A 27,691-nucleotide genomic window follows, 5' to 3' on the forward strand; every position below is an offset into this window, starting at 1 on the left:
GGCTGGGCTCCCCGCCGCCCCGCCGCCCTCAGCGTCGCCGTCGGGCCGGGCGGCACCGGCCGGGTTGGCAGGACCGGCTGGGGCTTGGCAGGACCGGCAGCCCCCGCGCGCGCACCGACCTCCCCCCGCGCCTGACAGGCCTCACAGGTGAGGGACGCCCTTCCCCCCCCCCCCACGGGGACCGACACCGAGGCCCGCGGGGCCCCCAACAGGCCCCCCCCTTCTGAGGGAGGCCCTGACCTCAACATGGCGCCGCCGGAAGCCGGGCCTACCCTGTTTTCCCTCCTCCTCCTCCCTCCATCAATCAATCAATCGTATTTATTGAGCGCTTACTATGTGCAGAGCACTGGACTAAGCGCTTGGGAAGTACAAATTGGCAACGCATAGAGACAGTCCCTACCCAACGGCGGGCTCACAGTCTGAAAGGGGGAGACAGAGAACAGAACCAAACGTACCAACAGAATAAGATAAATGGGATAGAAATGTACAAGTAAAATAAATAAAAAAAAATAGAGTCATAAATATGTACAAGCATATATACACATATACAGGTGCTGTGGGGAAGGGAAGGAGGTAAGATGGGGGGATGGAGAGGGGGACGAGGGGGAGAGGAAGGAAGGGGCTCAGTCTGGGAAGGCCTCCTGGAGGAGGTGAGCTCAGCTCTCCCTCCTCCTCCCTTCCTCCTTCCTCCTCTTTCCTCTTCCTTCCTCTTCCCTCCCCCCTTTTTTGTCCTGAACGACATTTATTCAACGCCGACGACATGCCCAGCACTGCTGTAAGCGCCGGGGGGGATCGGGTGGTCCCACGTGGGGCCCCCGGTCTTCCCGTTTTGCAGATGAGGGGACTGAGGCCCAGAGAAGTGACTCATGTCTGAGGGGATCGGGTGGTCCCACGTGGGGCCCCTAGCCTTCCCATTTTTAAGATGAGCGGACTGAGGCCCAGAGCAGTGACTGGTGTCCGAGGGGATTAGGTGGTCCCACGTGGGGCCCCCAGTCTCCCCATTTTGCATATGAGGGGACTGAGGCCCAGGGAAGTGACCTAGTGATTAATGATGTCTGAGGGGATCAGGGGGTCCCACGTGGGGCCCCCGGTCCTCCCGTTTTGCAGATGAGGGGACTGAGGCCCAGGAAAGTGACTGATGTCTGAGGGCATTAGGTGGTCCCGCGTGGGGCCCCCAGTCTTCCCATTTTTAAGATGAGCGGACTGAGGCCCAGGGAAGTGACCTAGTGATTAATGATGTCTGAGGGCACTAGGTGGTCCCGCGTGGGGCCCCCAGTCCTCCCATTTTTAAAATGAGCGGACTGAGGCCCGGAGAAGTGACTGATGTCCGAGGGGATCAGGTGGTCCCACGTGGGGCCCCCGGCCATCCCGTTTTGCAGATGAGGGGACTGAGGCCCAGGGAAGTGACCTAGTGATTAATGATGTCTGAGGGGATCAGGTGGTCCCACGGGGGGCCCCCAATCCTCCCATTTTGCAGATGAGGGGACTGAGGACCAGGGAAGTGACCTAGTGATGATGATGATGTCTGAGGGGATGAGGTGGTCCCGCGTGGGGCCCCCAGTCCTCCCATTTTTAAGAGGAGCGGACTGAGGCCCAGGGAAGTGACTTAGTAATGATGATGATGTCTGAGGGGATTAGGTGGTCCCACGTGGGGCCCCCAGTCTTCCCATTTTTAAGGTGAGCGGACTGAGGCCCAGAGAAGTGACTGATGTCCGAGGGGATTAGGTGGTCCCACGTGGGGCCCCCAGTCTTCCCGTTTTGCAGATGAGGGGACTGAGGCCCAAGGAAGTGACCTAGTGATGAATGATGTCTGAGGGGATCAGGGGGTCCCACGTGGGGCCCCTAGTCTTCCCATTTTGCAGATGAGGTGACTGAGGCCCAGGGAAGTGACCTAGTGATTAATGATGTCTGAGGGGATCAGGGGGTCCCACGTGGGGCCCCCAGTCTTTCCGTTTTGCAGATGAGGGGACTGAGGCTCAGGGAAGTGACCTAGTGATGATGATGTCAGATGGGATCAGGGGGTCCCACGTGGGGCCCCCGGTCTTCCCGTTTTGCAGATGAGGGGACTGAGGCCCAGGGAAGTGACCTAGTGATGATGATGTCCGAGGGGATCAGGTGGTTCCGCGTGGGGCCCCCAGTCCTCCCATTTTGCAGATGAGGGGACTGAGGCCCAGGGAAGTGACTGATGTCAGAGGGGATTAGGTGGTGCCACGTGGGGCCCCCAGTCTTCCCATCATCATCAATCGTATTTATTGAGAGCTTACTGTGTGCAGAGCACTGTACTAAGCGCTTGGGAAGTACAAATTGGCAACATATAGAGATAGTCCCTACCCAACAGTGGGCTCACAGTCTAAAAGGTGGGGCGGGGGGGGGGGGAGTTTTGCAGATGAGGGGACTGAGGAGACCAGGGAAGTGACCTAGTGATGATGATTCATTCATTCATTCAATCGTATTTATTGAGCGCTTACTGTGTGATGTCTGAGGGGATCAGGTGGTCCCACGTGGGGCCCCTGGTCTTCCCGTTTGGCAGATGAGGGGACTGAGGCCCAGGGAAGTGACTGATGTCCCAGAGGATCAGGTGGTCCCACGTGGGGCCCCCGGTCTTCCCATTTTGCAGATGAGGGGACTGAGGTCCAGGAAAGTGACTGATGTCCGAGGGGATTAGGTGGTCCCACATGGGGCTCCTAGTCTTCCCATTTTGCAGATGAGGGGACTGAGGCCCAGGGAAGTGACTTAGTAATGATGATGATGTCTGAGGGGATCAGGTGGTCCCACATGGGGCTCCCAGTCTTCTGATTTTGCAGATTCATTCAATCGTATTTATGAGGATCGGGGAAGTGACTTAGTAGTGATGGTGATGTCCGAGGGGATCAGGTGGTCCCACGTGGGGCCCCCAGTCTTCCCATTTTGCAGATGAGGGGACTGAGGCCCAGGGAAGTGACCTAGTGATGATGATGGCTGAGGGGATCAGGTGGTCCCACGTGGGGCCCCCGGTCTTCCCATTTTGCAGATGAGGGGACTGAGGCCCAGGGATGTGACTGATGTCCAAGGGGATTAGGTGGTCCCACGTGGGGCCCCCAGTCTTCCCGTTTTGCAGATGAGGGGACTGAGGCCCAGGGAAGTGACTTAGTAATGGTGATGATGTCTGAGGGGATTAGGTGGTCCCACGTGGGGCTCTCAGTCTTCCCATTTCGCAGATTCATTCAATCGTATTTATGAGGACCGAGGACCAGGGAAGTGACTTAGTAATGATGATGATGTCTGAGGGGATCAGGTGGTCCCACATGGGGCCCCCAGTCTTCCCATTTTGCAGATGAGAGTACTGAGGCCCAGGGAAGTGACTGATGTCCGAGGGGATTAGGTGGTCCCACATGGGGCTCCCAGTCTTCCCATTTTGTAGATGAGGGGCCTGAGGCCCAGGGAAGTGACTTACTAATGATGGTGATGTCCGAGGGCATCAGGTGGTTCCACGTGGGGTCCTTAGTCTTCCCATTTTGCAAATGAGGGGACTGAGGCCCAGGGAAGTGACTTAGTAATGATGATGGCATTTGTTAAGCGCTTACTATGTGCCAAGCACTGTTCTAAGCGCTGGCAGTGTGACTCAGTGGAAAGAGCACGGGCTTTGGAGCCAGAGGTCATGGGTTCAAATCCCAGCTCCCACATGTCTGCTGTGTGACCTTGGGCAAGTCACTTAACTTCTCTGAGCCTCAGTGACCTCATCTGTAAAATGGGGATGAAGACTGTGAGCCTCCCGTGGGACAACCTGATCACCTTGTATCCCCCCAGCGCTTAGAACAGTGCTTTGCACATAGTAAGCGCTTAACAAATGCCATCATTATTATACAAGGTGATCAGGTTGTCCTGCGTGGGGCTCACAGTCGTCATCCCCATTTTACAGGTGAGGTCACTGAGGCTCCAAGAAGTTAAGTGACTTGCCCAAGGTCACACAGCAGACGTGTGGCGGAGCCGGGATTCGAACCCATGACCTCTGACTCCAAAGCCCGGGCTCTTTCCCCTGAGCCACGCTGTTTCTGGGTGACTTGACCAAAGTCACACAGCTGACAAGCGGCGGAGTCGGGATTCCCTTCTTTTCCTTCTTTTCATTCATTTCAATTGTGTTTATTGAGCGCTTACGTGTGCAGAGCACTGTACTAAGCGGTTTTCATTCCCTATTTCCTGAGGGAGGGGCCGTCCCCGGGCTCGGTCGGGGCAAAGTCTCCTCGCCCTTGGGAAGCGGCGTGGCTCGGAGGAAACAGCCCGGGCTTGGGAATCAGAGGTCGTGGGTTCTAATCCCGGCCCGGCCGCCTGTCCGCTGGGTGACTTCGGGCGAGTCACTTCACCTCTCTGGGCCTCAGTGACCTCATCTGTCAAATGGGGATGAAGATTGCGAGCCCCACGTGGGGCAACCTGCTGACCCTGTGTAGCGTGGCTCAATGGAAAGAGCACGGGCTTTGGAGTCAGAGGTCATGGGTTCAAATCCCAGCTGTGCCAACTGTCAGCTGTGTGACTTTGGGCAAGTCACTTCTCTGTGCCTCAGTGACCTCATCTGTAAAATGGGGATTAAAACTGTGAGCCCCCCGTGGGACAACCTGATCACCTTGTAAACTCCCCAGCGCTTAGAACAGAACCTTGCACGTAGTAAGTGCTTAACAAATACCATCATTATTATTAGTAGTACAGTGCTCTGCACATAGTAAGCGCTCAATAAATACGATTGATTATTATTGCCCCAGTGCTGAGAACAGTGCTTGGCACATAGTCAGCGCTTAACAGATACCATCATCGTGGTTATTATTATCTCCCGGCGGCTGCCAAGTTCCACCCCCCGGTCCCTTTCCTGGAGGGAAAAGAAAAATGGTGGGATTTGTTAAGCGCTTAGGACAGTGCTTGGCACAAAGTGCCTTGTTTTGTTTTGTTTTTTTGATGGTATTTGTTTAGCGGTTACTACGTGCCAAGCACCGTCCTAAGTGCCGGGGGAGATACAAGGTCATCAGGTTGTTCCACGTGGGGAATCACAGTCTTCATCCCCATTTTCCAGATGAGGGAACTGAGGCCCAGAGAAGTGAGGTGACCTGCCCAAAGTCACCCAGCTGACAAGCGGCGGAGCTGGAATTGGACCGGGCCCGGGTTCTTTCCACCCAGCCACGCTGCTTCTCCAAGCTGCTTTAACAAATACCGTCATTATTATTGAGCGCTTAGTACGTGCCAAGCCCAGCTCTAAGCCTTGGATAGAAGGGAATCAATCAATCGTATTTATTGAGCGCTTACTATGTGCAGAGCACTGTACTAAGCGCTTAGAAGGGAAGGGAATCGGGTCGTCCCACGTGGCGCTCGTGGTCTCAATCCTCATTTCCCGGATGAGGGAATGGAGGCACAGAGGAGCGAAGTGGCTTGCCCGAGGTCACACAGCAGACGAAATGTGGCGGAGCCGGGATTAGAATTAGATGAAGCGGTTAGGACAGTGCTGTGCACACAGTCAGCGCTCAGTAAATACGATCGACTGGATTAGAACCCACGGCCTCTGACGCTCCGGGCCGTGTTCTTGCCACTAGGCCAAGCTGCTTGCCCCCCGAGTCTCTGGACTCGGCCGCCAGCCCTCCCGTCCCCCGGTCGTTTGGGCAGGAGATCAATCAATCAATCAATCATATTTATTGAGCGCTTACTATGTACAGAGCACTGTACTAAGCGCTTGGGAAGTACAAATTGGCAACAGATACAGTCCCTACCCAACATTGGGCTCACAGTCTAAAAGGGGGAGACAGAGAGGAAAAAAAAAACTAAACATACTAACAAAATAAAATGAATAGATATGTACAAGTAAAATAAATAAATAGAGTAATAAATATGTACATACATATATCCAGGTGCTGTGGGGAAGGGAAGGAGGTAAGATGGGGGGGAGGGGGAGGGGGAGAGGAAGGAAGGGGCTCAGTCTGGGAAGGCCTCCTGGAGGAGGAGATGTGCCCCCCAACCCTGTTGGTATTGGTATTGTCCCCTCCCAGGCGCTTAGTACAGTGCCGCCAGGCTAGCTCTCTTCCTCCCTTCAAGGCCCTGCTGAGAGCTCACCTCCTCCAGGAGGCCTTCCCAGACTGAGCCCCTTCCCTCCTCTCCCCCTCGTCCCCCTCTCCATGCCCCCATCTTACCTCCTTCCCTTCCCCACAGCACCTGTATATATGTATATATGGTTGAACATATTTATTACTCTATTTATTTATTTATTTATTTATTTATTTTCCTTGTACATTTCTATCCTATTTATTTTATTTTGTTGGTATGTTTGGTTCTGTTCTCTGTCTCCCCCTTTTAGACTGTGAGCCCACTGTTGGGTAGGGACTGTCTCTATGTGTTGCCAATTTGGACTTCCCAAGCGCTTACTACAGTGCTCTGCACATAGTAAGCGCTCAATAAATACGATTGATTGATTGATTGATTGATAGTACAGTGCTCAGCGCACATCAGGCGCTCTATAACCCCCCCCCCCCCCGCCCGACTCGCCCCCCCCAACCCCCGGACTAACGGTCCACCTCATCCCCTCTCCGCCCCCCGGCAGGTGTGCCGCCCCGATGGCCGACGACATTGATATCGAAGCCATGCTCGAGGCTCCCTACAAGAAGGTGAGAAACCCGCCGTGGGTGAGGTCCGCTCTTGTGCCCTGAATTTAGCGTTATTCATGAAACTACTGCTGAATTGTAAGCTAACGTCCCCGGAGCCCTCATGATTGATCTTATCGGAGATGCATTGCGTGTAAACTTGCAAAGTAAAATATTTGCTGTTGATGTAAATAATATTGTGCAGTAGTTTCACTTCAGCGTGATGAATAAATGCCCATCTATCTCTCTTTGTAGACTTGCCTAACGATATCTCACCTCTACTCCCATGAATTCACCTTTGATTCCAGTGTGAACTGTCAATCATAAGGTAGTAATTGAGTGACGTATCGCTGTACCGTGGTCCCCTAGGTAAAAAAAAAAAAAATTAAATTAAATTAAAAGGAAATTGACTGAGACATACCCAGCTCCAGTTTAGGTAGAGAGAGAGAGAGAGAGCCACAAGGTGAAGCCAGTGGTTTGGGAAAATCGCAGGGGTCCAAGAATAACGTTGTCGATCCGGTCCCGTGGCAGTTAAAACCTTTTCAAAAGGAAAGCCGCCTCGGCTCAAGAAATGAGTGAGATTCAGACCTCTTTCCCTTTTTTTCTGCTGTTGCGGACGAAGACTGGTGATGGCCGATCTTTATACAGTGCAGGCGGCCATCCGCTGCTGGGTGTTTTTTTGTTTTTGTTTTTTTTTTCTTTTTGTTCTCGTTTTTGTGGTTTCTTTATCCAAAGCACGTAACCGGAATTCTTGGATCCCCGAGAAGCAGCATAGCGAGTCGGAGAGAGGCAGGCTCACGGTGGGCAGTATCACGCGATAGGCGTTTTTGGGTTCTGTTTTTATATTTTTACCGGACGCAGCCTTTTCATCCGGGATCGGCCTTAACCTCTCGATCCCGAAACCCTCTCCCGAAAACTGTTTCCGAGGAAGCCGGCCAGGGTAGTAGCGCCAGGAAGGAGAGCTAGGCGGTCCTTTGGCCCACATTTCCCCGCTGACAGCAAACGTAAGAGTATTCTCTCACCAAATGGCGGTGAAAGCGTTAACCGCAATGCATGCACGGGCACTGGTTTCACAAGTCGTGAACGTTTTAGCCTTATCTCCAGGGGATAACTGGTGTGATGAAACGTTAAAAAAAAAAAAAATCAAAAACCAGCTATTTATTTTGGCGCGTAGAGCCTGACCGCGTGGCTCCAGTTTTGGATGAGTACTTGCTAGCCGTAAACACTGTCTATTTAGCTTTAATGGCCTACTTAAATCTCGAAGAACTGCTGTCTTAATTTGTGAATGTTGAGATTCTTGTGCTGTAGATTAACATGGATATTTTCCATGTAAACAGGTATGGAAATAGGGAATGTTTAGGCTGGACTGGTGGATTATCGATGGCTTTCTTGGGAGTCGACGTTACTAAAGCAGTGTGAATCCCTGTTTGCTTCAGGGCGAGATGTGTGACAGAGGTGGCATCAAGCTCTTACAGTCCCAACCCTGCACCGGCAATGGGCGAAGATCTCAGGACTGGCATCGGTCACAGGAAAAATCGATAGTGGCTGGCTGCTAGCCGGCGGGGCCGCTTGGGGTTTAGGCAGAAATAGAGCCGTGGTGCTGGCCGAGCGCGACCAGAACCGGAGCACGTGGAACACAAACACAAAACCATAACCCGGCAGCTTCTCTTGTGTTGCGTAGAAATTACCCCTAACCGCTCCCCACCGCTGTAAATCGACAGGATAACTTAATATCTCGACTGTGTAAGAAAAGCACCTCACCCTCCAATTGTCTTACACGCTCCTGCATTCTGTTATTATTGTACGACTTTAAATGTTAAAAAAAAAAACAAACAGCCCAGCGGTTGACCAGACACCCACCTACATTTTTTTTTCTCATAGCCCGACACATTAAACCGTATAAAGAAGTAATTTAGTTTTAAAATTGTCTTGTATTTTCTCATTCCTGTTCCCTTTCCCCTTTGACAACTTGCAATGTTCCCACTTCGTCCTCACGATGTTCTTCTATCGACCCCGCTTAGGATGAGAACAAGTTGAGCAGTGCTAATGGACACGAAGAGCGCAGCAAGAAGTAAGTGGGGAGGGGGAGGGGGAGCGGGGTGGGTCCCTCTGGGCGTTAGGACCCCCGAAGAGTGTCCGGCTCCGGGCGTTAAGACCCCCGAATAGCGTCCGGAGCGACCGTGCACCCGAGCTCGCTCGCTTAGAGCGTCGAAACGCCCGAGTTGCGAGTCTCTGCTTGGCCGGCCGGGTGCTTTTTTTTCCTGTCGTGTTCTTTGCTTCTCGTCAAACGCGATCCGCGTGCCGGTTTCCCGTGACCGGTGGGTCTCGGGGGTCCGGCTGGGCAGAGGTGCTATATCCTCCGGGGCGGAGGGGAGCCTCGAATCGGTCCCGAGGGCTCGGCGGGGTCGAAGGAAACCCCTTCCTGGTGACGCCCGAGAGAAGGGCCGGTTGCCCGCTCACACGGCCTCGGGGGACGGGGGATTTGGTTGGCGTCGGGCGAAGGGGGAAGCTGAACGGCGGCGGCGGCAGCCGGAGCGCTTCCTGTTTCTCGGTTTTGTGAAAGCGGTTCCGTTGACTCGCCCGCGGAAGTTGGCGAGCCCTCCCGGGCCCCCAACCTCCCCCGCCCCGGGGAGTTGAGGTCTCTGTGCCCTTCCGGGGCGGTCTGGCCTCATGCCGTGGAAGCGCCGGGCCTGCCCTTTCCTTGGTGTCTACCGCGAGAGACGCGGTCCAGGCTTAACGGGAGGCGATCCTCTTCTTGGCAAGTGCCCTTCGAAGCGTTTCCCAAGCGATTGGCGAGGCCTCGTCGGGCGAGGTGCTCGGGCTATTGTTCTTCTTTGGCTGGGCAGAGCGGGCCGGAGGGGTCCATCTCGCATCCGGTTCTGCGGCGGGTCCGTCTCCGGCGGCTGAGTTTTTCCCTCGGGTCTCACCCGGCTCCCGGCTCAACCGATTAGAGCTTTTGTGCGGCACCCGGTCCCTCGGGGGAAATGGGGCGCGGACCGATTGATCGGGCCCGGCGAAATGGCAGCGGGAAAAATCGGGACACTGACTTAGGAGGGGCGGAAACGGGATACCTTTCCCCTTGGGGCAGGTCCCTCACTCGGCCGGCTGTCCGCCGCTCCTTTCTTCATCTTCTCCCTCGGAGGCGATGCGGCTTTAGTGGGTAACATACCGGCCTGGAAGGCGGAAGGTCGTGGGTTCCGAACCCGGCTCCACCGCTTGCCTGCTGCGTGACCTTGGGCAAGTCCCTTGGCTTCTCTGGGCCTCCGAGAAGGGCTGTATAATAATAATGATGGCGGTTATTAAGCACTTACTATGTGCAAAGCACTGTGCTGAGCGCTGGAGGAGGGTACAAGGTGATCAGGTTGTCCCACGGGGGGCTCACGGTCTTAACCCCCATTTTACAGATGAGGGAACTGAGGCACAGAGAAGCGAAGTGACCCAGCTGACAACTTGTACTTCCCAAGCGCTTAGTACAGTGCTCTGCACACAGTAAGCGCTCAGTAAATACAGTTGAACGAATGACAGGTGGCGGAGGCAGGATTTGAACCCATGACCTCTGACTCCAAAGCCCGGGCTCTTTCCACTGAGCCACGCCGCTTCCCATGTATCCAACCCAATTTTCTGGTCTCCATCCCCGGGGCTTAGTCCAGTACCTGTCACCTAGTAGCACTTAGCAGCGTGGCTCAGTGGAAAGAGCCCGGGCTTTGGAGTCAGAGGTCACGGGTTCGAATCCTGGCTCCGCCACGTGTCTGCTGTGTGACCTTGGGCAAGTCACTTCTCTGAGCCTCAGTGACCTCATCTGTAAAATGGGGATTAAGACTGTGAGCCCCGCGTGGGACAACTTGATCACCTTGTATCCCCCCCAGCGCTTAGACTAGTGCTCCGCACGTAGTAAGCGCTTAACAAATGCCATCGTTATTATTATTATTACTTAGCAAATACCACAGTTGTTATTATTCTCATTTTCTTTATCATCCCCGGTAGAGGCCAGCCACCGTGACCTGACGCACTCGGGGCCAGGTGGTGGCCTAGTGTGCGGATAAGCGACTTCCACGCACCGGCTTGGGGTGTTGCTTCCGAGAGGAGCCGCTCAGCCCGATCGTAGTAATAATTGTGTGGGGGTTAAGCGCTTTCTATGTGCCAAGCACCGTACTGAGCGCTCTGGAAGTCAGAAGATGATCGGAGGACCCCACTCTATGTGGGGAGGGAGAAGGGGCATTTCATCCCCATCTTTATGGAGGAGGAAACGGAGGCTTGGCCGAAGTCACGCAGCAGGCCAGGCGGGGTTCTGGTCACTCGGGCCAGATCCAACTCCGTCGAGGCTTGGGGCCGATGGCCTACGTCAAAGAGCGGACAGGGCAACCAAAGAAGCGGCCGTTGGGGTCCGGTGTCGCTTTTGGGGGCTAGGCCTCTGTGGAGAGAGTGTGGGGCGGCCTCGTTTTTGGAAAAAATTAGGTGAAAAAATGATGCACCAGGGGGCTCTCCTGACAGAGAGAAGTCAGCCAACTCTGTTCCAACAGATAATCACGTGGCAGCCACTGGTGGTTGTTTGCTTTGCGGTATTTGTTAAGCCTTTGCCGTGTGTGTGCCAGGCACATAAAGTGCTGGGGTGGCCACGGGATAGGTTGGACCCGGTCCCTGTCCCCTTACGGGGACTCTCCGGCCAAAGCGGAGGGTGGAGTGTTTAATCTTCACTGGACGGATGAGGAAACCGAAGCCCGGAGAAGTTGAGTTGCCCAAGGTCACACAGCCGGCAGGCGTGCGGAGCTGGGATTGGGAATCTTACCGCACGGCGACACCGTGCGGGGTTATCGGACCCGGGATTCCCGGAGGTGGAACTGGTCCCGCGGTTCTGCCGAAGCCGGCTCGGAAGGGTGGTCATCGCAGCCCAGGCGGGGAGCCGGGCCTGTAATCGGAGGTCTCCCGCCGCGGGCCGCTTCTCTTCCCCCCGCCTTACCGGGACAGGTGGCATTCGGGAGGGGAGGGTCAGGTGGGAAAGGGGGCCTGCTGAGGGACACGTGGGCCCCAAGGATCCCGTTGTAGGTGTACCTTTTTCCCACCTTTAGCGAAACGTGACTCCAGAGGCCAGGAAGAAGGGCTATCCAGGGAGTCGCCTCACGGCACTCAACGGGGCCACGTGGGGACCAACACCCGCCCCCGAGTTCTCCGTGGGCCCGGCCGGGGAGGGGACCGGGGCTTTAATTGGCCCTATTGGATTTGGGCCTCTGCTTCCAGCTCAGACCCGCTGATGGGTCTTGGGCGAGGGTCCAGCGTCGCCAGCCGCCCTCCCTCTCATCACCTCGATGACTTCTTTTAGGGGTGATGAGCGAGCCTAGCCAGGAGCTTGCTGGCTGGCGGGCGACGAGCCGGAATCGTCAGCCGCTAGGTCCTCCCTGGCTCCCCGGAAAGCCCAGCGCATCCTTGGGATCAGGGCCTGGGCTTCAAGAGTCCGGAAGGTCGGCCTTCTCGCTTCCTATCTCGGGAACCTTGGGATGTTTTCGCCCACCCGCCCCTGCTTTTAGAGTCTCCGCTCATATCATGTTGACAGCGCTGTACCGAGCGCTTGGGAGAGCGGGAATACGGCAGAGTTGGTCGACACGTTCCCTCCCCTTAACGGGCTGACAGTCTGGAAGGAGAGAGAGATGTTAGTATTAAATCATTGATAACGTCTGTCTTAGAGCTGTGTGTATGGGTGGTGCCGGGTGGCTTTATCAGGGGGATGGGCGTTTTCCGTGGCCAGTCGGTGCTCACTAAAAGGCCGGTCGGCTCGGGCCTCTCCTTTAGTCAGCGACAGTCCGGGTCATTAAGTTGCCGAGCCCGAGGCCGGGGAATGGCCCGAGAGGGGCGACGGTAAGAGCTAAGCCTCCCGGTTTGGGGAAAGTGACGGCTGCGCCCTCTCCTCAGGAGAAAAAAGAGCAAGAGTCGAAGCCGCAGTCATGACCGGAAGAGAAGCAAAAGCAAGGAGAGGAAAAGGAGCCGGGACCGCGAGAGGAAAAAAAGCAAAAGCCGCGAAAGAAAGCGCAGTCGGAGCAAAGAACGCAGGCGCAGCCGCTCCCGGAGCCGTGAGCGCCGTTTCCGAGGCCGCTACCGGAGTCCCTAGTACGTCCTTCGGGGTGCCGCTCGTCTGACCCTGGGCTTGGGCGGGCGGGGAGGGGGTGAAAGGCGCGCACGGGGGGCCGGCGTTCGTGGGGCCTGGACTCCAGCTAACAGAGAACGTAGCCGGCCCAGCCGTCGAGGAACCACCAGCCTAATTAACGAGGGGGCAGAGGGATGAGCTACCTCCCATCCTTCCAGGCGCATCCCGGCAGCTCCAGGAGCCCGCGGGCATCCTCGCCCGCCTTCCCACGGCCCCCTCCGGCCTCCCCCGAGGGCTCAGAACCGAGTCCTGGAGGCGGCCGCCTGGAGGAAACCCACACCCAGCTCATTTCCTTTGTGCTTTTAATTTTATCCAGAGCTCATTTTCAGTCCGATCGGTGTGATTCAGGGAAAACCAGTAGAGGGGAATGGGATGTTCTGGCTTTAGGAATGTGGATTTTCTGATGATGGGCTGGAAAAAAAAAATCCCAAGTTGAGATGTGGAAAGGCTAACGAGGGCGAAATGCCGCTTTCACTGGCTATTTTTTCCGAGAGTTGATTTGGTTGTAGTTGTCAGGTGCTTACTGTGTGCCGAGACTCAGAGGAACCTAATTCATTCATTCAATCGTATTTATTGAGCGCTTACTGTGTGCAGAGCGCTGTACTAAGCGCTTGGGAAGTACAAGGTGGCAACATATAGAGACATATCCCTACCCAACCCATATCCCTACCCATATGGCAACATATCCCTACCCAACAACAGGTAGGGTGGGTCTCGGCGATGTCGCGGCGGTGAGACCGGCAGGTTTTTGGTGACGGATAGGATGTGAGGGGTGAACGAGAGAGCGGAGTCGAGGATGACACTGAGGTCACGGGCTCGTGAGACGGGAAGGACGGTAGTGCCGTCTACAGTGATGGGAAAGTCAGGGAGAGGGTGGGGTTTCGGAGGGAAGAGAAGGAGTTCAGTCTTGGACATGTTGAGTTTTAGATGGCGGGCAGACATCCAGTTGGAGACGTCCTGAAGGCAGGAGGAGACCCGAGCCTGAAGGGAGGGAGAGAGAGCAGGGGCAGAGATGTACATTTGGGTGTCATCAGCGTAGAGATGATAGTTGAAGCCGTGTGTGATTTGCCCCCGTCACGCGGTGGGGAGTTGACAAAGCCGGGATTCGAACACAGGTCTCCAGACTCTCGGTCCCAGGCTGCTCTTCAAATGCCGGCCAGATGACGGGTGCCTTTTGTGCGGGAGGGTTACTCAGGCAGGTGTGACCCTCTTGGGGTAGGAGTTGAGAGCATTTCCCTCCAGCCGGGTAATCGGTCTTGGAGAAATCTAGCCGGAGCCTTTGACCGTCGTGAGGTCAGTTGAGCCTGATGATTGTGTTTTCCATTTCTTGTCCTTGAAGTTCCGGACCCAAATTTAACAGCGCCATCCGAGGAAAGATGGGGTTGCCTCACAGCATCAAATTAAGGTTTGAAGAGCCATTTCTGTACATTTTCCCACGGTCTTTTAAAGAAACCGCCGCGGCCTGGTTTTGCTAACCCGGCTTATTTCCCTTGTAGCCGGCGCCGCTCCAGAAGTAAAAGTCCATTCAGAAAAGACAAGAGCCCGGTGAGGTCAGTATTCCTCTTCTTGGATCTGGTGGTCGCCTCCTGAAATTCCTGTCATTTCCTGGCCCCAAAAGGAAACGCGGGGAGAAATCCCGGCAGCTCCTGGGGTGCTGCGTGCCCGCCCCCATCTGCACATAGAGACAGTTGGAGTGATGGACACAGGCTCCCGTCTATGTAACGGGGCCACAATTGGCCCGGAAATGGAGGTCTCCATCCGGAGGGGCAGGGAGTGAAACCCGTGTTGGTGCCAGGCCAAAGCATGTCCCGCACGGAGCTTAGCGACGGCCCCGGGATCCCCGAGCTCGGGAGAGGCGGACGGGCCGTGGATCCGAAGGAAGTAGGGAGGTGCTGGCCGTGGGCTCAGGAGGATCCATGCCCTCGTGGCACAGGAGACCTGCCCGTTTTGGGTCGGTCCGGCCCGTGCCGCCCATCTTACCCCTCCAGACAGTGTGGTCTCTCGGCCTCCCTCAGGCCGGCCTCCTCCCCCAGCAGCGGCTCTAGGCTGACTGGGAGAAAGCCTCCCGTCACCTTCCCGCCTCCCTGCCTCGAGGACGGCGTCCTCAGCGTTGCTCCTTGAGTGAGAGGGGCTCCGGCGTTTAGCCCAGCAGCTCGTGCCCGCCCGTGGTTACCGGGTTAGTGAGCACTACCGGCCGGAGGCGGCACGTGGCCCGCGGTTACCGGCCCCCATTTTGGCCGCCTGCCCCTCCGCCGGGGGCCCGGGAACGAACGTCCTCTCTCACTCGCAGGCTAGGCTGCGCAGCCTTGGGAGGATCAGGCCACCGATGTCCGTCTTCCTTACCCAGGGTGGGTATTGGTGCCGGGACCCTCTGGAGGCCGGGCGGCCCGCCGGGCCCATCCTCCCGTCGAAGGGCTGGACGGAGAGACCCCCGACTCTGCACTGGGCGGCCCTCACGTTAAGGGGCAGCCCCCCGACTTGAGGACTCCCCCGGGGGGGTCTGCTGCTGAGATTCATCTTCAGGGGAGGAGGCAGGGAAGGGTTAGGAGGACTCCTTCCCCAGCCCGATGCCCCGATCTTCCCATCATCAGGCCCTTGGCTGCCGAGGGGGGCCCTCTCCCTTGACAAAGCCTGAAAGGAAGCCACCGGGCCGTACTCCAACCTCCAGAGTACCCCGGACTCCAGACCGTGCCTTCTCTCTCCCCAGAGAGCCCATTGATAACCTGACCCCCGAGGAGAGAGATGCCCGCACGGTGTTCTGCATGCAGCTGGCAGCCCGCATCCGGCCGAGAGACCTGGAGGAGTTTTTCTCCACCGTCGGCAAGGTAACCGAGGCTCCCCGGACTCGGGATTCGGGCGGCCGGTCCGGCCGGGGCCCCGGCTCTAGCGGCAGCTTCTCCGTCGCTCCAGGTTCGAGACGTGAGGATGATCTCCGACCGGAACTCCCGGCGTTCCAAGGGAATTGCCTACGTGGAGTTCGTCGACGTCAGCTCGGTGCCCCTCGCCATCGGCTTAACCGGCCAGCGGGTCCTGGGGGTCCCCATCATAGTCCAAGCGTCCCAGGTAAGCGTCTCGCCGACCGGGGCGACCCTCGGAACGGGCCGCTCGCTCGGCCCTCGTGCTTCGGCGGGGTCTAAGGGAGCGGGCATCCCGGATGAGCGCGACGGGGCGGGGGTCTCCCGCACTCTGGGATCTGAAACCTCGCTTGAGGTCCTCGGGCTGTGGAGGTCGGAGCGGCGAAGGCCTTGTGGGGTGGGGGCGGAGCGGGATGGGGGAATTCTGTCCCCGCGAAGTCTTCGGTCGAGGTCGAATGGGCCTCTGGCGGGGGAACTACCGCCCTGGCCATCGCGAGTAAGGTTGAGAGCACCGCCGAGCGAAAGCCCGCGGCCTGGCGGGGGGCTGAGGGGGAAGGGGGTCCAGCCGGTTACCTTGGGGCCGTCGGCCTCCGCCAGCGGACGCCGGTGGCTGTAACGGGGCACTTTCTCTCCCTCCTCACGCCAGGCGGAGAAGAACCGCGCGGCCGCCATGGCCAACAACCTCCAGAAGGGCAGCGCCGGGCCGATGCGGCTCTACGTGGGCTCGCTCCACTTCAACATCACGGAAGACATGCTGCGGGGCATCTTCGAGCCCTTTGGCAGGGTGAGGCGGGCCGGCGGGGGGACTCGGGGAGGCTGGGATGGTGAGGACCATCGTCAGCCATCACAACGGGGAGCCCGAGCCCGTTGGGCTGCTGCTGGTTGTTGCTGAGGGTGGAAGATCGGTCGGGGGAGTTCACTCATTCATTCAGTCGTATTTATTGAGCGCTTACTGTGTGCAGAGCACTGGGCTAAGCGCTTGGGAAGTACAAGTCGGCAACTTATAGAGACGGTCCCTACCCAACAGCGGGCTCGCAGTCCAGAAGGGGGATTAACAGAATAAAATAAATAGAATAAATGTGTACAATGTAAATATGAGTTTACGGAGCGCTGCTTGTGTGCAGAGCACTGTGCTGAGTATTTGGGTGAGGGCAACACGTAGGCTAGAAGGGAGACGTTAATAGAAATAAATTACAGACACGAGTGGCGCGCTGCTCAGGGCGGGGTGAGCGTCCAGTGTTTAAAGAGGGCAGATCAGGGTACAAGGGTGATAATAATAATAATAATGATGGCATTTATTAAGCGCTTACTATGTGCAAAGCACTGTTCTAAGCGCTGGCGAGGTTACAAGGTGATCAAGTTGTCCCACGTGGGGCTCCCAGTCTTCATCCCCGTTTTCCAGATGAGGTCACTGAGGCCCAGAGAAGTGAAGTGACTGGCCCAAAGCCACCCAGCTGACAATTGGTGGAGCCGGGGTTTGACTCCAAAGCCCGGGCTCTTTTCCTCTGAGCCGCACTGCTTCTCTAACTCCCTTCGTGATGTCTCCCGACTTCGTGATGTCGAAGGGAGTGGGAAAATGAGGGCTCAGGCGGGAAAGGCCTCTTGGAAGAGAAGGGTGGGCCCTGTTCCTATCGCTAGTTTGTCCAAGGTGAATTAGAAATCCTGCCCGACGCATTTCCCTCGATTGGGTTGGGGCTTTTCGGGGGTGGATTGGTGGATTAGAGGAGCAGCGTGGCTCAGTGGAAAGAGCGTGAGCTTTGGAGTCAGAGGTCATGGGTTCATATCCCGGCTCTGCCAACTGTCAGCTGTGTGACTTTGGGCAAGTCACTTCACTTCTCTGTGCCTCAGTTACCTCATTTGTAAAATGGGATTGAAGACTGAGCCCCCCGTGGGACAACCTGGTCACCTCGTAACCTCCCCAGTGCTTTGCACATAGTAAGCGCTTAATAAATGCCATCATTATTATTGTTATTAGAAGCAGCGTGGCTCAGTGGAAAGAGCCCGGGGCTTGGGAGTCAGAGGCCATGGGTTCGATTCCCGACTCTGCCGCTTGGCAGCTGACTTGGGGCAAGTCACTTCGCTTCTCTGGACCTCAGTTCCCTCATCTGGAAAATGGGGACGAAGACTGGGAGCCTCACGTGGGACAACCTGATAACCTTGTGTCTAACCCCAGCGCTTAGAGCACTCGACACATAATAAGCGCTTAACGAATACCGTTATTATTATTACTATTATTGTCCAGCCGGGGTGCCGGGGCCTGGTTTTTCCCACGGACTTCCCGGGCACTCTGTGGCCCAGTGGGTGCTGTGTCACTTGGGGCAAGTCACTTCGCTTCTCTGGAGCTCAGTTCCCTCATCTGGAAAATGGGGGTGAAGACTGGGAGCCTCACGTGGGACAACCTGATTACCTTGTGTCTAACCCCAGCACTTAGAGCACTCGACACATAATAAGCGCTTAACGAATACCGTTATTATTATTACTATTATTGTCCAGCCGGGGTGCCGGGGCTTGGTTTTTCCCACGGACTTCCCGGGCACTCTGTGGCCCGGTGGGTGCTGTGTGACTTGGGGCAAGTCACTTCGCTTCTCTGGAGCTCAGTTCCCTCATCTGGAAAATGGGGGTGAAGACTGGGAGCCTTACGTGGGACAACCTGATTACCTTGTGTCTAACCCCAGCGCTTAGAGCACTCGACACATAATAAGCACTTAACGAATACCGTTATTATTATTACTATTATTGTCCAGCCGGGGTGCCGGGGCCTGGTTCTTCCCACGGACTTCCCGGGCGTTGTGTGGCCCGGTGGGTGCTGTGTGACTTGGGGCAAGTCACTTCGCTTCTCTGGAGCTCAGTTCCCTCATCTGGAAAATGGGGGTGAAGACTGGGAGCCTCACGTGGGACAACCTGATTACCTTGTGTCTACCCCAGCACTCGGCACATAATAAGCGCTTAACAAATACCGTTATTATTATTACTATTATTGTCCAGCCGGGGTGCCGGGGCCTGGTTCTTTCCACGGACTTCCCGGGCGCTCCGTGGGTTGGCGGGTGCCGCCCGAGGCCGTCACCCACCCCGCGATCCTGTGACGGGACCCTGGGTGAGATGGTGGGTGACGGCCGTCCTGTGCTCTTACTCTAGATCGAGAGCATCCAGCTGATGATGGACAGTGAAACCGGCCGCTCCAAGGGATACGGGTTTATCACGGTAAGCGTACCGGGCGAGGAACGGGCCCGGCATGGACTCCCTCAGGGCAGGGGGGCTAACGCGGGAAGTGGGAGCGGTTCCCCCGGCGGCCCGCTTGGCGTGAGTTGCCTCTCCCTCACCTGTCTGGTCCGTGTCCCCCACCGCCTTCCAGTTTTCCGATTCGGAGTGTGCCAAGAAGGCCCTGGAGCAGCTGAACGGATTTGAGCTGGCGGGGCGGCCCATGAAGGTGGGCCACGTGACGGAGCGCACCGACGCTTCCAGCGCCAGCTCCTTCCTGGACAGCGACGAGTTGGAGAGGACCGGGATCGACCTGGGCACGACGGGCCGCCTGCAGCTCATGGCCCGGCTGGCCGAGGGTGAGTCGGGCCCCGCCGGGAGCCGGGGCGGGATCGGAGAGAGTCGACCTTCACACGGGATGGGGCGCGATCTGGCGGGACCGGGGCCCCCGATAGGGACCCGCGCCAGGGAGACGGAGAGACACGACGTCCTCGGGGAGGGGGAGGTGGTGTCTGCCCCCCGAGCGGAAGGGAGGGTTCGCTCCCAAACGGCCTCGCTCGCTCTCACACGGAGCCGCCCTCGGTTTCTTTCCGCAGGGACGGGCCTACAGATTCCCCCCGCGGCCCAGCAGGCCCTGCAGATGAGCGGATCCTTAGCCTTCGGGGCCGTCGCAGGTGAGCGGCGAACCTCGGGTGTCGGAGCTTCGGAAGCCGCGTGGCTCGGTGGAAAGAGCCCGGGCTTCGGAGGCAGAGGTCACGGGTTCAAATCCCTGCCCCGCCACTTGTCAGCTGGGTGACTTTGGGCAAGCCGCTTCACTTCTCTGTGTCTCAGCTCCCTCATGATGAAGATGAGCCCTCCCCGTGGGGACAACCTGATCATCTTGTAACCTCCCCGGCGCTTAGAACAGTGCTTAGTAAGCGCTTAATAAATGCTACCATTATTATTATTATTATTCGAGGGCCTTCCCCCGCTTCTGCCTAGCCTCTGCTACCGTGCTACCGTGCCTCTGGAGCAATTAGTCGATGGTGTTGGTTGAGCGCTTGGGAGAGTGCTGGATAATGAGAGTTAGTAGACACGTCCCCTTCCCACAAAGAGCTTGGAGTCTAGAGGGAGCAAGGACGTGGAGTGTCGTGGTCCCTTGGAGGCCGCGATCCTGGCCGCGGGGCTTCCCCTCACGGGGGGCTCCCCCAAACCCTGGCATCCCTGAGGGGCTTCTGCCCACTGGTCCTTGACCCTGTCAGCGTGGGTGGAGCTGCCCGAATGACCGCCTGTACCTCCAGGGCCTGTTTGTGTCATTGAGAAGCAGCGTGGCCTTGGTCAAGTCCCTTCACTTCCCTTAGAGAACGAACGCGGCCCAGCCGAAAGGGCCACCTCGGTTCCCTCATCTGTCGGCTGGGGATCGGGACTCTGAGTCCCGCATCCATCCCGATGAGCCTCTGCGCTTAGCACAGTGCTTGGCGTGCAATAGGCGCTTCTCGGATACCGTTCAAAGAGAAAGGGATGCCGTCTCTCAAGTGGCCGGGGACGGACTTCCGTACTCAGTCTCCCGTAGTTGAGCGCTTCGTCTTTGCAAAACACTGAACTCGGTGTCCTAGCAGTAGCAGTTGGCTTACGGGCACACGCCTGGCGTCCGCGGAAAACGTTCGTGGTGGGGTTTGGGTTGGTGGTTTGGGCCTGTTTTAGCCGCCCAGCTGCTCCTTGGTCATCACGGCACGTCCCTCACGGGCTCCCCCCGGACGGCTGAGCCCCGCGAGGGCGGGAAAGGCGGAAAGAAGCGTATTCATTCATTCAATCGTATTTATTGAGCGCTTACTGTGTGCAGAGCACTGGACTAAGCGCTTGGAAAGTACAAGTCGGCAACGTGCAGAGACGGCCCCAACAGCGGGCTCACAGTCTAGAAGGGGGAGACGGACGACAAAACGTGTGGACAGGTGTCAGGTCGTCAGAGCAAGTAGAATTAAAGCTAAATGCACATCGTTAGCAAAATAAATAGAGTTGTAAATATGTACACGGAAAATAGAGTGATAAATCCGTGCAAATGTATATACAGGTGCTGTGGGGAGGGGATGGGAAGGAGGAGAGGAAAAGGGGGGCTCAGTCTGGGAAGGCCAGTAGTCGGGGAATGGCCCTTTCCTCGAGGACCCTCCCGGCTGGCGACGGTTCAGGGCTCCCGCCCACGGGAGAGAAAGGGGTGGAAAGGCCCGAGTTGCCGGTCGGAAGACAGAAGCAGCGTGACCTAGGAAATAGAGCACGGTTCTGGGAGACAGAAGGATCCGGCCTCTAATCCCAGTTCCGTCACGTGTCTGCTGTGTGACCTTGGGCGGGCCACTTCACTTCGGGGTCCCTCGTTTGTGAAGTGGGGATCAAGACCGTGAGCCCCGTGTGGGACGGGGACTGAGTCCAGCTCGATCGGCTTGTGTCCGCCCCAGTGCTTAGAGCAGCAGCCGACACACAGTGAGCGCTTAATAAACACCATCATCTTGTATCCCCACCAGCACTTAGAACAGTGCTTTGCACCTAGTAAACACTTAACAAATGCCATTATTATTATTATTATTATTATCACCTTGATCACCTTGTATCCCCCCCAGCGCTTAGAACAGTGCTTTGCACCTAGTAAACACTTAACAAATGCCATTATTATTATTATTATTATTATCACCTTGATCACCTTGTATCCCCCCCAGCGCTTAGAACAGTGCTTTGCACGTAGTAAACTCTTAACAAATGCCATTATGATTATTATTATTATTATTGTTACCACGAGAAAAATTGTCGGCTGCGTGTGGCCTGCGATTGCCTGCCGTTATTATTATTATTGTTGTTACCATGAGAAAAATTGTCGGGCGCGTGTGGCCTGAGATTGCCCGCCGTTTTGCCGGCCAGAGTCGAGAGGGCTCTGGGGCCTTGACGAGAATCTCACCTCTCGGGGGACGTGTCAATCAATCAATCGTATTTATTGAGCGCTTCCTGTGTGCAGAGCACTGTACTAAGCGCTCGGGAAGTCCAAGTCGGCAACGTATAGAGACGGTCCCGACCCAACAGTGGGCTCACTCGGAAAGCATTCGTTTTCCCTTTCCACATAGGGAGCCTCTGCCCTGGGCTAAATTCTTCATCTCTTCTTCGTTTTAGATTTGCAGACAAGACTCTCCCAGCAGAGTGAAGGTGAGATGAGGGTTTTTTTTTTTTTTTCCTTTTCCTTCTTTCTTTTAGCATCTCTCAGTCTGTGAAATGGGGTTCCTTCGCAACACACCCTCTGGCCCGCCCGGAGCCGGGTCCATTTGCGGGCCCGTTGGCCCCCTTGAAAATAGGCCCCGACACGGAGCTCATTTACTGTGTGCGGAGCGCTGTACTGGGCGCTTGGGAGGTACAGGTTGGCAACATGTGGAGACGGGCCCTGCCCAGCAGCGGGTTCACAGTCTAGAAGTGTATATTCTATTACCTGTATATTCTATTACTTGTATATATGTTGGCATATATTTATTACCCTATTTATTTATTTTACTTGTATATAACTATTCTATTTATTTGACTTGTACATATCTATTCTACTTATTTTATTTTGTTAGTATGTTTGGTTTTGTTCCCTGTCTCCCCCTTTTAGACTGTGAACCCGCCGTTGGGTAGGGACTGTCTCTATAGGTTGCTAACTTCTACTTCCCAAGTGCTTAGTCCAGTGCTCTGCACACAGTAAGCGCTCAATAAATGCAATTGATGATGATGATGATATATGTTTGTACCTATTTATTACTCTATTTATTTTACTTGTACCTATCTATTCTACTTATTTTATTTTGTTAGTATGTTTGGTTTTGTTCTCTGTCTCCCCCTTTTAGACTGTGAACCCGCCGTTGGGTAGGGACCGTCTCTAGATGTTGCTAACTTGTACTTCCCAAGTGCTTAGTCCAGTGCTCTGCACACAGTAAGCGCTCAATAAATGCAATTGATGATGATGATGATATATGTTTGTACCTATTTATTACTCTATTTATTTTACTTGTACCTATCTATTCTACTTATTTTATTTTGTTAGTATGTTTGGTTTTGTTCTCTGTCTCCCCCTTTTAGACTGTGAACCCGCCGTTGGGTAGGGACCGTCTCTAGATGTTGCTAACTTGTACTTCCCAAGTGCTTAGTCCAGTGCTCTGCACACAGTAAGCGCTCAATAAATACAATTGATGATGATGATGATATATGTTTGTACCTATTTATTACTCTATTTATTTTACTTGTACCTATCTATTCTACTTATTTTATTTTGTTAGTATGTTTGGTTTTGTTCTCTGTCTCCCCCTTTTAGACTGTGAACCCGCCGTTGGGTAGGGACCGTCTCTATATGTTGCCAACTTGTACTTCCCAAGCGCTTAGTACAGTGCTCCGCACACAGTAAGCGCCCAATAAATACAATTGATGATGGTGATTTGCGGCCCGTTGGCCCCGACACGGAGCAGGTTCAGGCCCTACCACCCCGTAGGCTCACTCGTGGTCGAGTCGGGGGGGGACCAAGGTCCATCGGTGGTCTGATGGGGGGCGGAGAAGCTGGGCAGCCCAAGAGGTACGGGCGTCTTTACCCCGGGGGCTGGGGGGCCGCGGCTGGGAAAGGGGAACGGAGACGGGAGCCCACGTTCGGGCCCCGGGGCCGGTTGTCGGTGCCGTCTGCGTCTTGAGAGAACTGATTCGAGTCCCCCCCTTTTCCCTCCCCAGTCACGGCCTTGGCTGCCGCCGCCTCCGTCCAACCACTGGCCACTCAATGTTTCCAGCTGTCCAACATGTTCAACCCGCAGACGTAAGTGCAGATCAGTCGGGCCTTCGCGTGTTGCCGGCGCGGGGCCGGGGGGGAGCTGGATTTGCCCACCCGGGCCCTCGGACCTCACCCTCCGGGGTTTCTTTCCCAGGGAAGACGAGCTGGGCTGGGACACGGAGATAAAGGACGACGTGATCGAAGAGTGTAACAAGCACGGGGGAGTCATCCACATTTACGTGGATAAAAACTCGGCTCAGGTGCGTTGGCGCGGCCGTTGAGCGCTTCTGTGTGCGGAGCACCGGACTGAGCGCCGCGTTGTCCCGCGGCGCCGTTCCCTTAGCATCGGGTGTACGCCCTCCATGCCCTCGGGGGTTTCCAGTCTAGCGGGAGAGACGGGCGCTAAGACAGGTCAGATAGGGCACCGTAGAAGGGGGGCATCGGGGAACCCTCCCGCCTAACAAGGTGCTAGGAGGCGGGAGGCTGCCCCGAAAATCGGGTTTAAATGGGGGAAATCACGTCCGAGCCGCGGTTCAACCAGTGGACCCGTGGGCTTCCCTGATTTTAATCATCAATCCTATTCATTGAGCATATTTATTGTGTGCAGAGCACTACTAAGCGCTTAAATAAATAAATAAAACGAGTCCTTCGAGCCGGAGTCGAACCAGCGACCTAAGGATCATCATCAATCGTATTTATTGAGCGCTTACTATGTGCAGAGCACTGGACTAAGCGCTAAGGATGACTGGGAAGCAACCGCTACAGTCCTCCGCTCTACCAGCTGAGCTATCAAAGGCTATAGTAATGATATAGATTTTAGATTTTAATGATTTTAGACTGTGAGCCCACTGTTGGGTAGGGACTGTCTCTCTATGTTGCCAATTTGTACTTTCCAAGCGCTTAGTCCAGTGCTCTGCACATAGTAAGCGCTCAATAAATACGATTGATGATGATGATGTTGATGATAATGATGATGATAGCATTTATTAAACGCTTACTATGGGCCAAGCACTGTTCTAAGCGCTGGGGAGGTTACAAGGTGATCGGGTTGTCCCACGGGGAGCTCGCAGTCTCAGTCCCCATTTTCCAGATGAGGTCACCGAGGCCCAGAGAAGTGAAGTGACTCGCCCAAAGCCACACAGCTGACAATTGGCGGGGCTGGGATTTGAACCCGTGACCTCTGACTCCAAAGCCCGGGCTCTTTCCACTGAGTGACGCTGCTTCTCTAAGATACTTATTATAATAATAATAATATAGTAAACGCTGGGGTTAATTAGGGTGGGCACAGTCCCTGTTCCTCATGGGGCTGTCGGTGACGTCGGTTGGGCGCAGCTACAACGTGGCTCAGTGGAAAGAGCCCGGGCTTGGGTGCCAGAGGTCGTGGGTTCGAATCCTGGCCCCGCCACTTGTCAGCTGTGTGACCTCGGGCAAGTCACTTCACTTCTCCGCGCCTCAGTTCCCTCATCTGTAAAATGGGGGTGAAGACTGTGAGCCCCACGTGGGACAACCTGATCGCCTTGTCATCATCAATCGTATTTATTGAGCGCTTACTGTGTGCAGAGCACTGGACTAAGCGCTTGGGAAGTCCAAGTTGGCAACCTATAGAGATGGTCCCGACCCAACAGTGGGCTCGCAGTCTAGAAGGGGGAGACAGAGAACAAAACCAAACATATTAACAAAATAAAATAAATAGAAATGTACAGGTAAAATAGAGTAATAAATCTGTACAAACATATATACATATATACAGGTGCTATGGGGAAGGGAAGGAGGTAAGATGGGGGGATGGAGGGGGGGAGGGAGAGGAAGGAGGGGGCTTGACTCAATCAATCAATCAATCAATCGTATTTATTGAGCGCTTACTATGTGCAGAGCACTGTACTAAGCGCTTGGGAAGTACAAATTGGCAACACATAGAGACAGTCCCTACCCAACAGTGGGCTCACAGTCTAAAAGGGGGAGACAGAGAACAAAACCAAACATACCAACAAAATAAAATAAATAGGACAGAAATGTACAAGTAAAATAAATAAATAAATAAATAAATAGAGTAATAAATATGTACAACCATATATACATATGTACAGGTGCTGTGGGGAAGGGAAGGAGGTAAGATGGGGGGATGGAGAGGGGGACGAGGGGGAGAGGAAGGAAGGGGCTCAGTCTGGGAAGGCTGACTTGACTCCCCCCCCCCCCCCAGCGCTTAGAACAGTGCTTCGCACATAGTAAGCGCTTAACAAATGTCGTCATTATTATTATTATACAAGATCAGAAAGGGTGCAGTCTCTGTCTCGCCGTGGGCTCCGATGAGAGCGGGAGTCCGGGATATCTGCCCCGTTTTACGGATCAAGGCGGGGGGCACCTAGGACTAGATCCCAGGACCTCTCCGTCCGGCCCCCCCGAAACACACGGCGCGACCGGGCCACCGTGTCCCGCCCCCCAGCCCGGACGCCCGGGTTGCCCGGGCCGAGGGCTTAGTCCAGTGCTCTGCACACAGTAAGCGCTCAATAAATACGATTGATGAAGGCCGAGGCCCGGGCCCCCGCGGGCTCGGACGCGGGAATCCCGGCTCCGAGGCCGCGCTCCCGGAAGCGGCGGACCGCGGTCCCGGCCCTGACGGTTGTCCTCGTCCCACAGGGCAACGTGTACGTCAAGTGCCCCTCCATCGCGGCGGCCATCGCGGCGGTCAACGCGTTGCACGGAAGGTGGTTTGCAGGTGAGTCGGCCGGGCAGGCCCTCCGCGGGGGTCTCGGGCGGGCCAACGGAAGTGGGACCGACCTTCCGACGCTCCCTCCCTTCCTCTCCTTTCCCTCCAGGTAAGATGATCACCGCCGCCTACGTCCCGCTCCCGACGTACCACAACCTCTTCCCCGACTCCATGACCGCCACACAGCTACTGCTTCCCGTTCGACGATGAAGGAGGAGCGCCTAGTCCCGTTTTTGTACATAGCTCTTTTTTTTTTTTGGAGGAATATTCATCCCGAGTTATCTTTTATTTAGGTAAAACTAAAGAGGAGAAGGGTCCCTTGTCGTTCACGTCCGCTTGCCGTTGACCGCGGGGGGAAAGAAATCATTGCGTCCGCGAGGCGGAGGTGTCCCCGGCGATCGGAGGGGAGGCCTTTTTCCCGTTTCACGAGCCCAAATTTTTAAGCGACGGTTTCCCGAGCCGCCGCGGCCCCGGCGGGGAGGCTCCCGGAACACGCGACGGGGGCGGCGGGAGACGGCGCGGGCCGGACGGCGTTCCCCACACCACCACCACCGCCGTCCGGTCCGGAATGGGAGACCGCCCCGGTCCCGGCCCTTGGGGGTAACTTTTCAATTAACGTCTCTTGTACAAGTTTCTTTGTAAATACCGTGTGTTCTGGTGTGTCTCCGAGGCCCAAACAAAGCGATCCCTGCCTTCCCGCCGCCCCCCGTCGGAGCGGGGACCGGGAAGCTCGGAATGGCGTTTTGTCTGGTTGCGTTATAACCTTCGCTCTTTTTAAGCTCTGTGAGCTCTGAAATCTATTTTTGCGTTACTTCAGTGTGTTGGACGAGACAGCTTGGTATTTCTATCAGATGACTTTCATATTGCAACGATCTTTGTAAGAACCACTCAAAATAAAATTCTCTTAAAAAGGCCTCCAGGAGCGCCCGGTCTCCCCCCCACCGTGCGCGGTCTGCGGTTCGGCGGCGGTGCCGGCCGGGGCCTTGGCGCTCCGGTTCCTGAGAATTCATTCGATCGTATTTATTGGGCGCTTACCGTGTGCAGGGCACTGTACTGAGCGCTTGGGAAGTACAAGTTGGCAACCTATAGAGATGGTACCTAGCCAACAGCGGGCTCACAGTCTAGAAGCAGGAGGAGCGCGGGCTTTGGAGGCAGAGGTCGTGGGTTCAAATCCCGGCTCCGCCGCTTGTCAGCTGGGTGACTTTGGGCAGGTCACTTCACTTCTCTGGTCCTCAGTGGCCTCATCTGGAAAAGGGGTTAAGACTGTGTACCCCACGTGGGACAACTGGATTACCTTGGATCTGTCCCAGCGCTTAGACTAGTGCTTAGCACATAGTGTGGCTTAGTGCAAAGAGTATGGGTTTAGGAGTCAGAGGTCGTGGGTTCAAATCCCGGCTCTGCCACTTGTCAGCCGGGTGACTTTGGGCAATTCACTTCACTTCTCTGGGCCTCAGTGACCTCATC

The 27,691-nt window shown here is 55.7% G+C and overlaps 1 protein-coding gene and 1 non-coding gene across 3 annotated transcripts; one reads left to right on the forward strand and one right to left on the reverse strand.

The window, feature by feature from the left end:
- Window positions 1-27,141, forward strand: RBM39 (RNA binding motif protein 39). 2 transcript variants are annotated; one of them, XM_038750109.1, is made up of 17 exons: window positions 1-147; window positions 6,551-6,614; window positions 8,612-8,661; window positions 12,495-12,689; window positions 14,066-14,131; window positions 14,223-14,276; window positions 15,434-15,551; window positions 15,637-15,789; window positions 16,228-16,365; window positions 18,717-18,782; window positions 18,934-19,138; window positions 19,376-19,453; window positions 21,912-21,944; window positions 23,484-23,565; window positions 23,675-23,780; window positions 26,158-26,236; window positions 26,337-26,437. In XM_038750109.1, exons 2-17 carry the CDS (start codon window positions 6,564-6,566, stop codon window positions 26,435-26,437), a joined length of 1,575 nt encoding a protein of 524 aa, XP_038606037.1. In that variant the 5' UTR covers window positions 1-147; window positions 6,551-6,563. The 2 variants fall into 2 exon arrangements, with proteins under 2 accessions (XP_038606037.1, XP_038606036.1); XM_038750108.1 differs by lacking the exons at window positions 1-147; window positions 6,551-6,614; window positions 8,612-8,661 and adding an exon at window positions 10,846-12,046 and having other exon boundaries at window positions 26,337-27,141.
- On the reverse strand, window positions 24,165-24,316 carry TRNAY-GUA. The gene is made up of 2 exons: window positions 24,280-24,316; window positions 24,165-24,200 (listed from the first exon to the last, which is right to left on the reverse strand). It is a non-coding gene; the product is annotated as a tRNA-Tyr (tRNA).
- Window positions 27,142-27,691: the final 550 nt, after the last annotated feature.

The sequence above is a fragment of the Tachyglossus aculeatus genome, chromosome 8 (genome assembly GCF_015852505.1).
Source record: "Tachyglossus aculeatus isolate mTacAcu1 chromosome 8, mTacAcu1.pri, whole genome shotgun sequence".
NCBI lineage: Eukaryota > Metazoa > Chordata > Mammalia > Monotremata > Tachyglossidae > Tachyglossus > Tachyglossus aculeatus.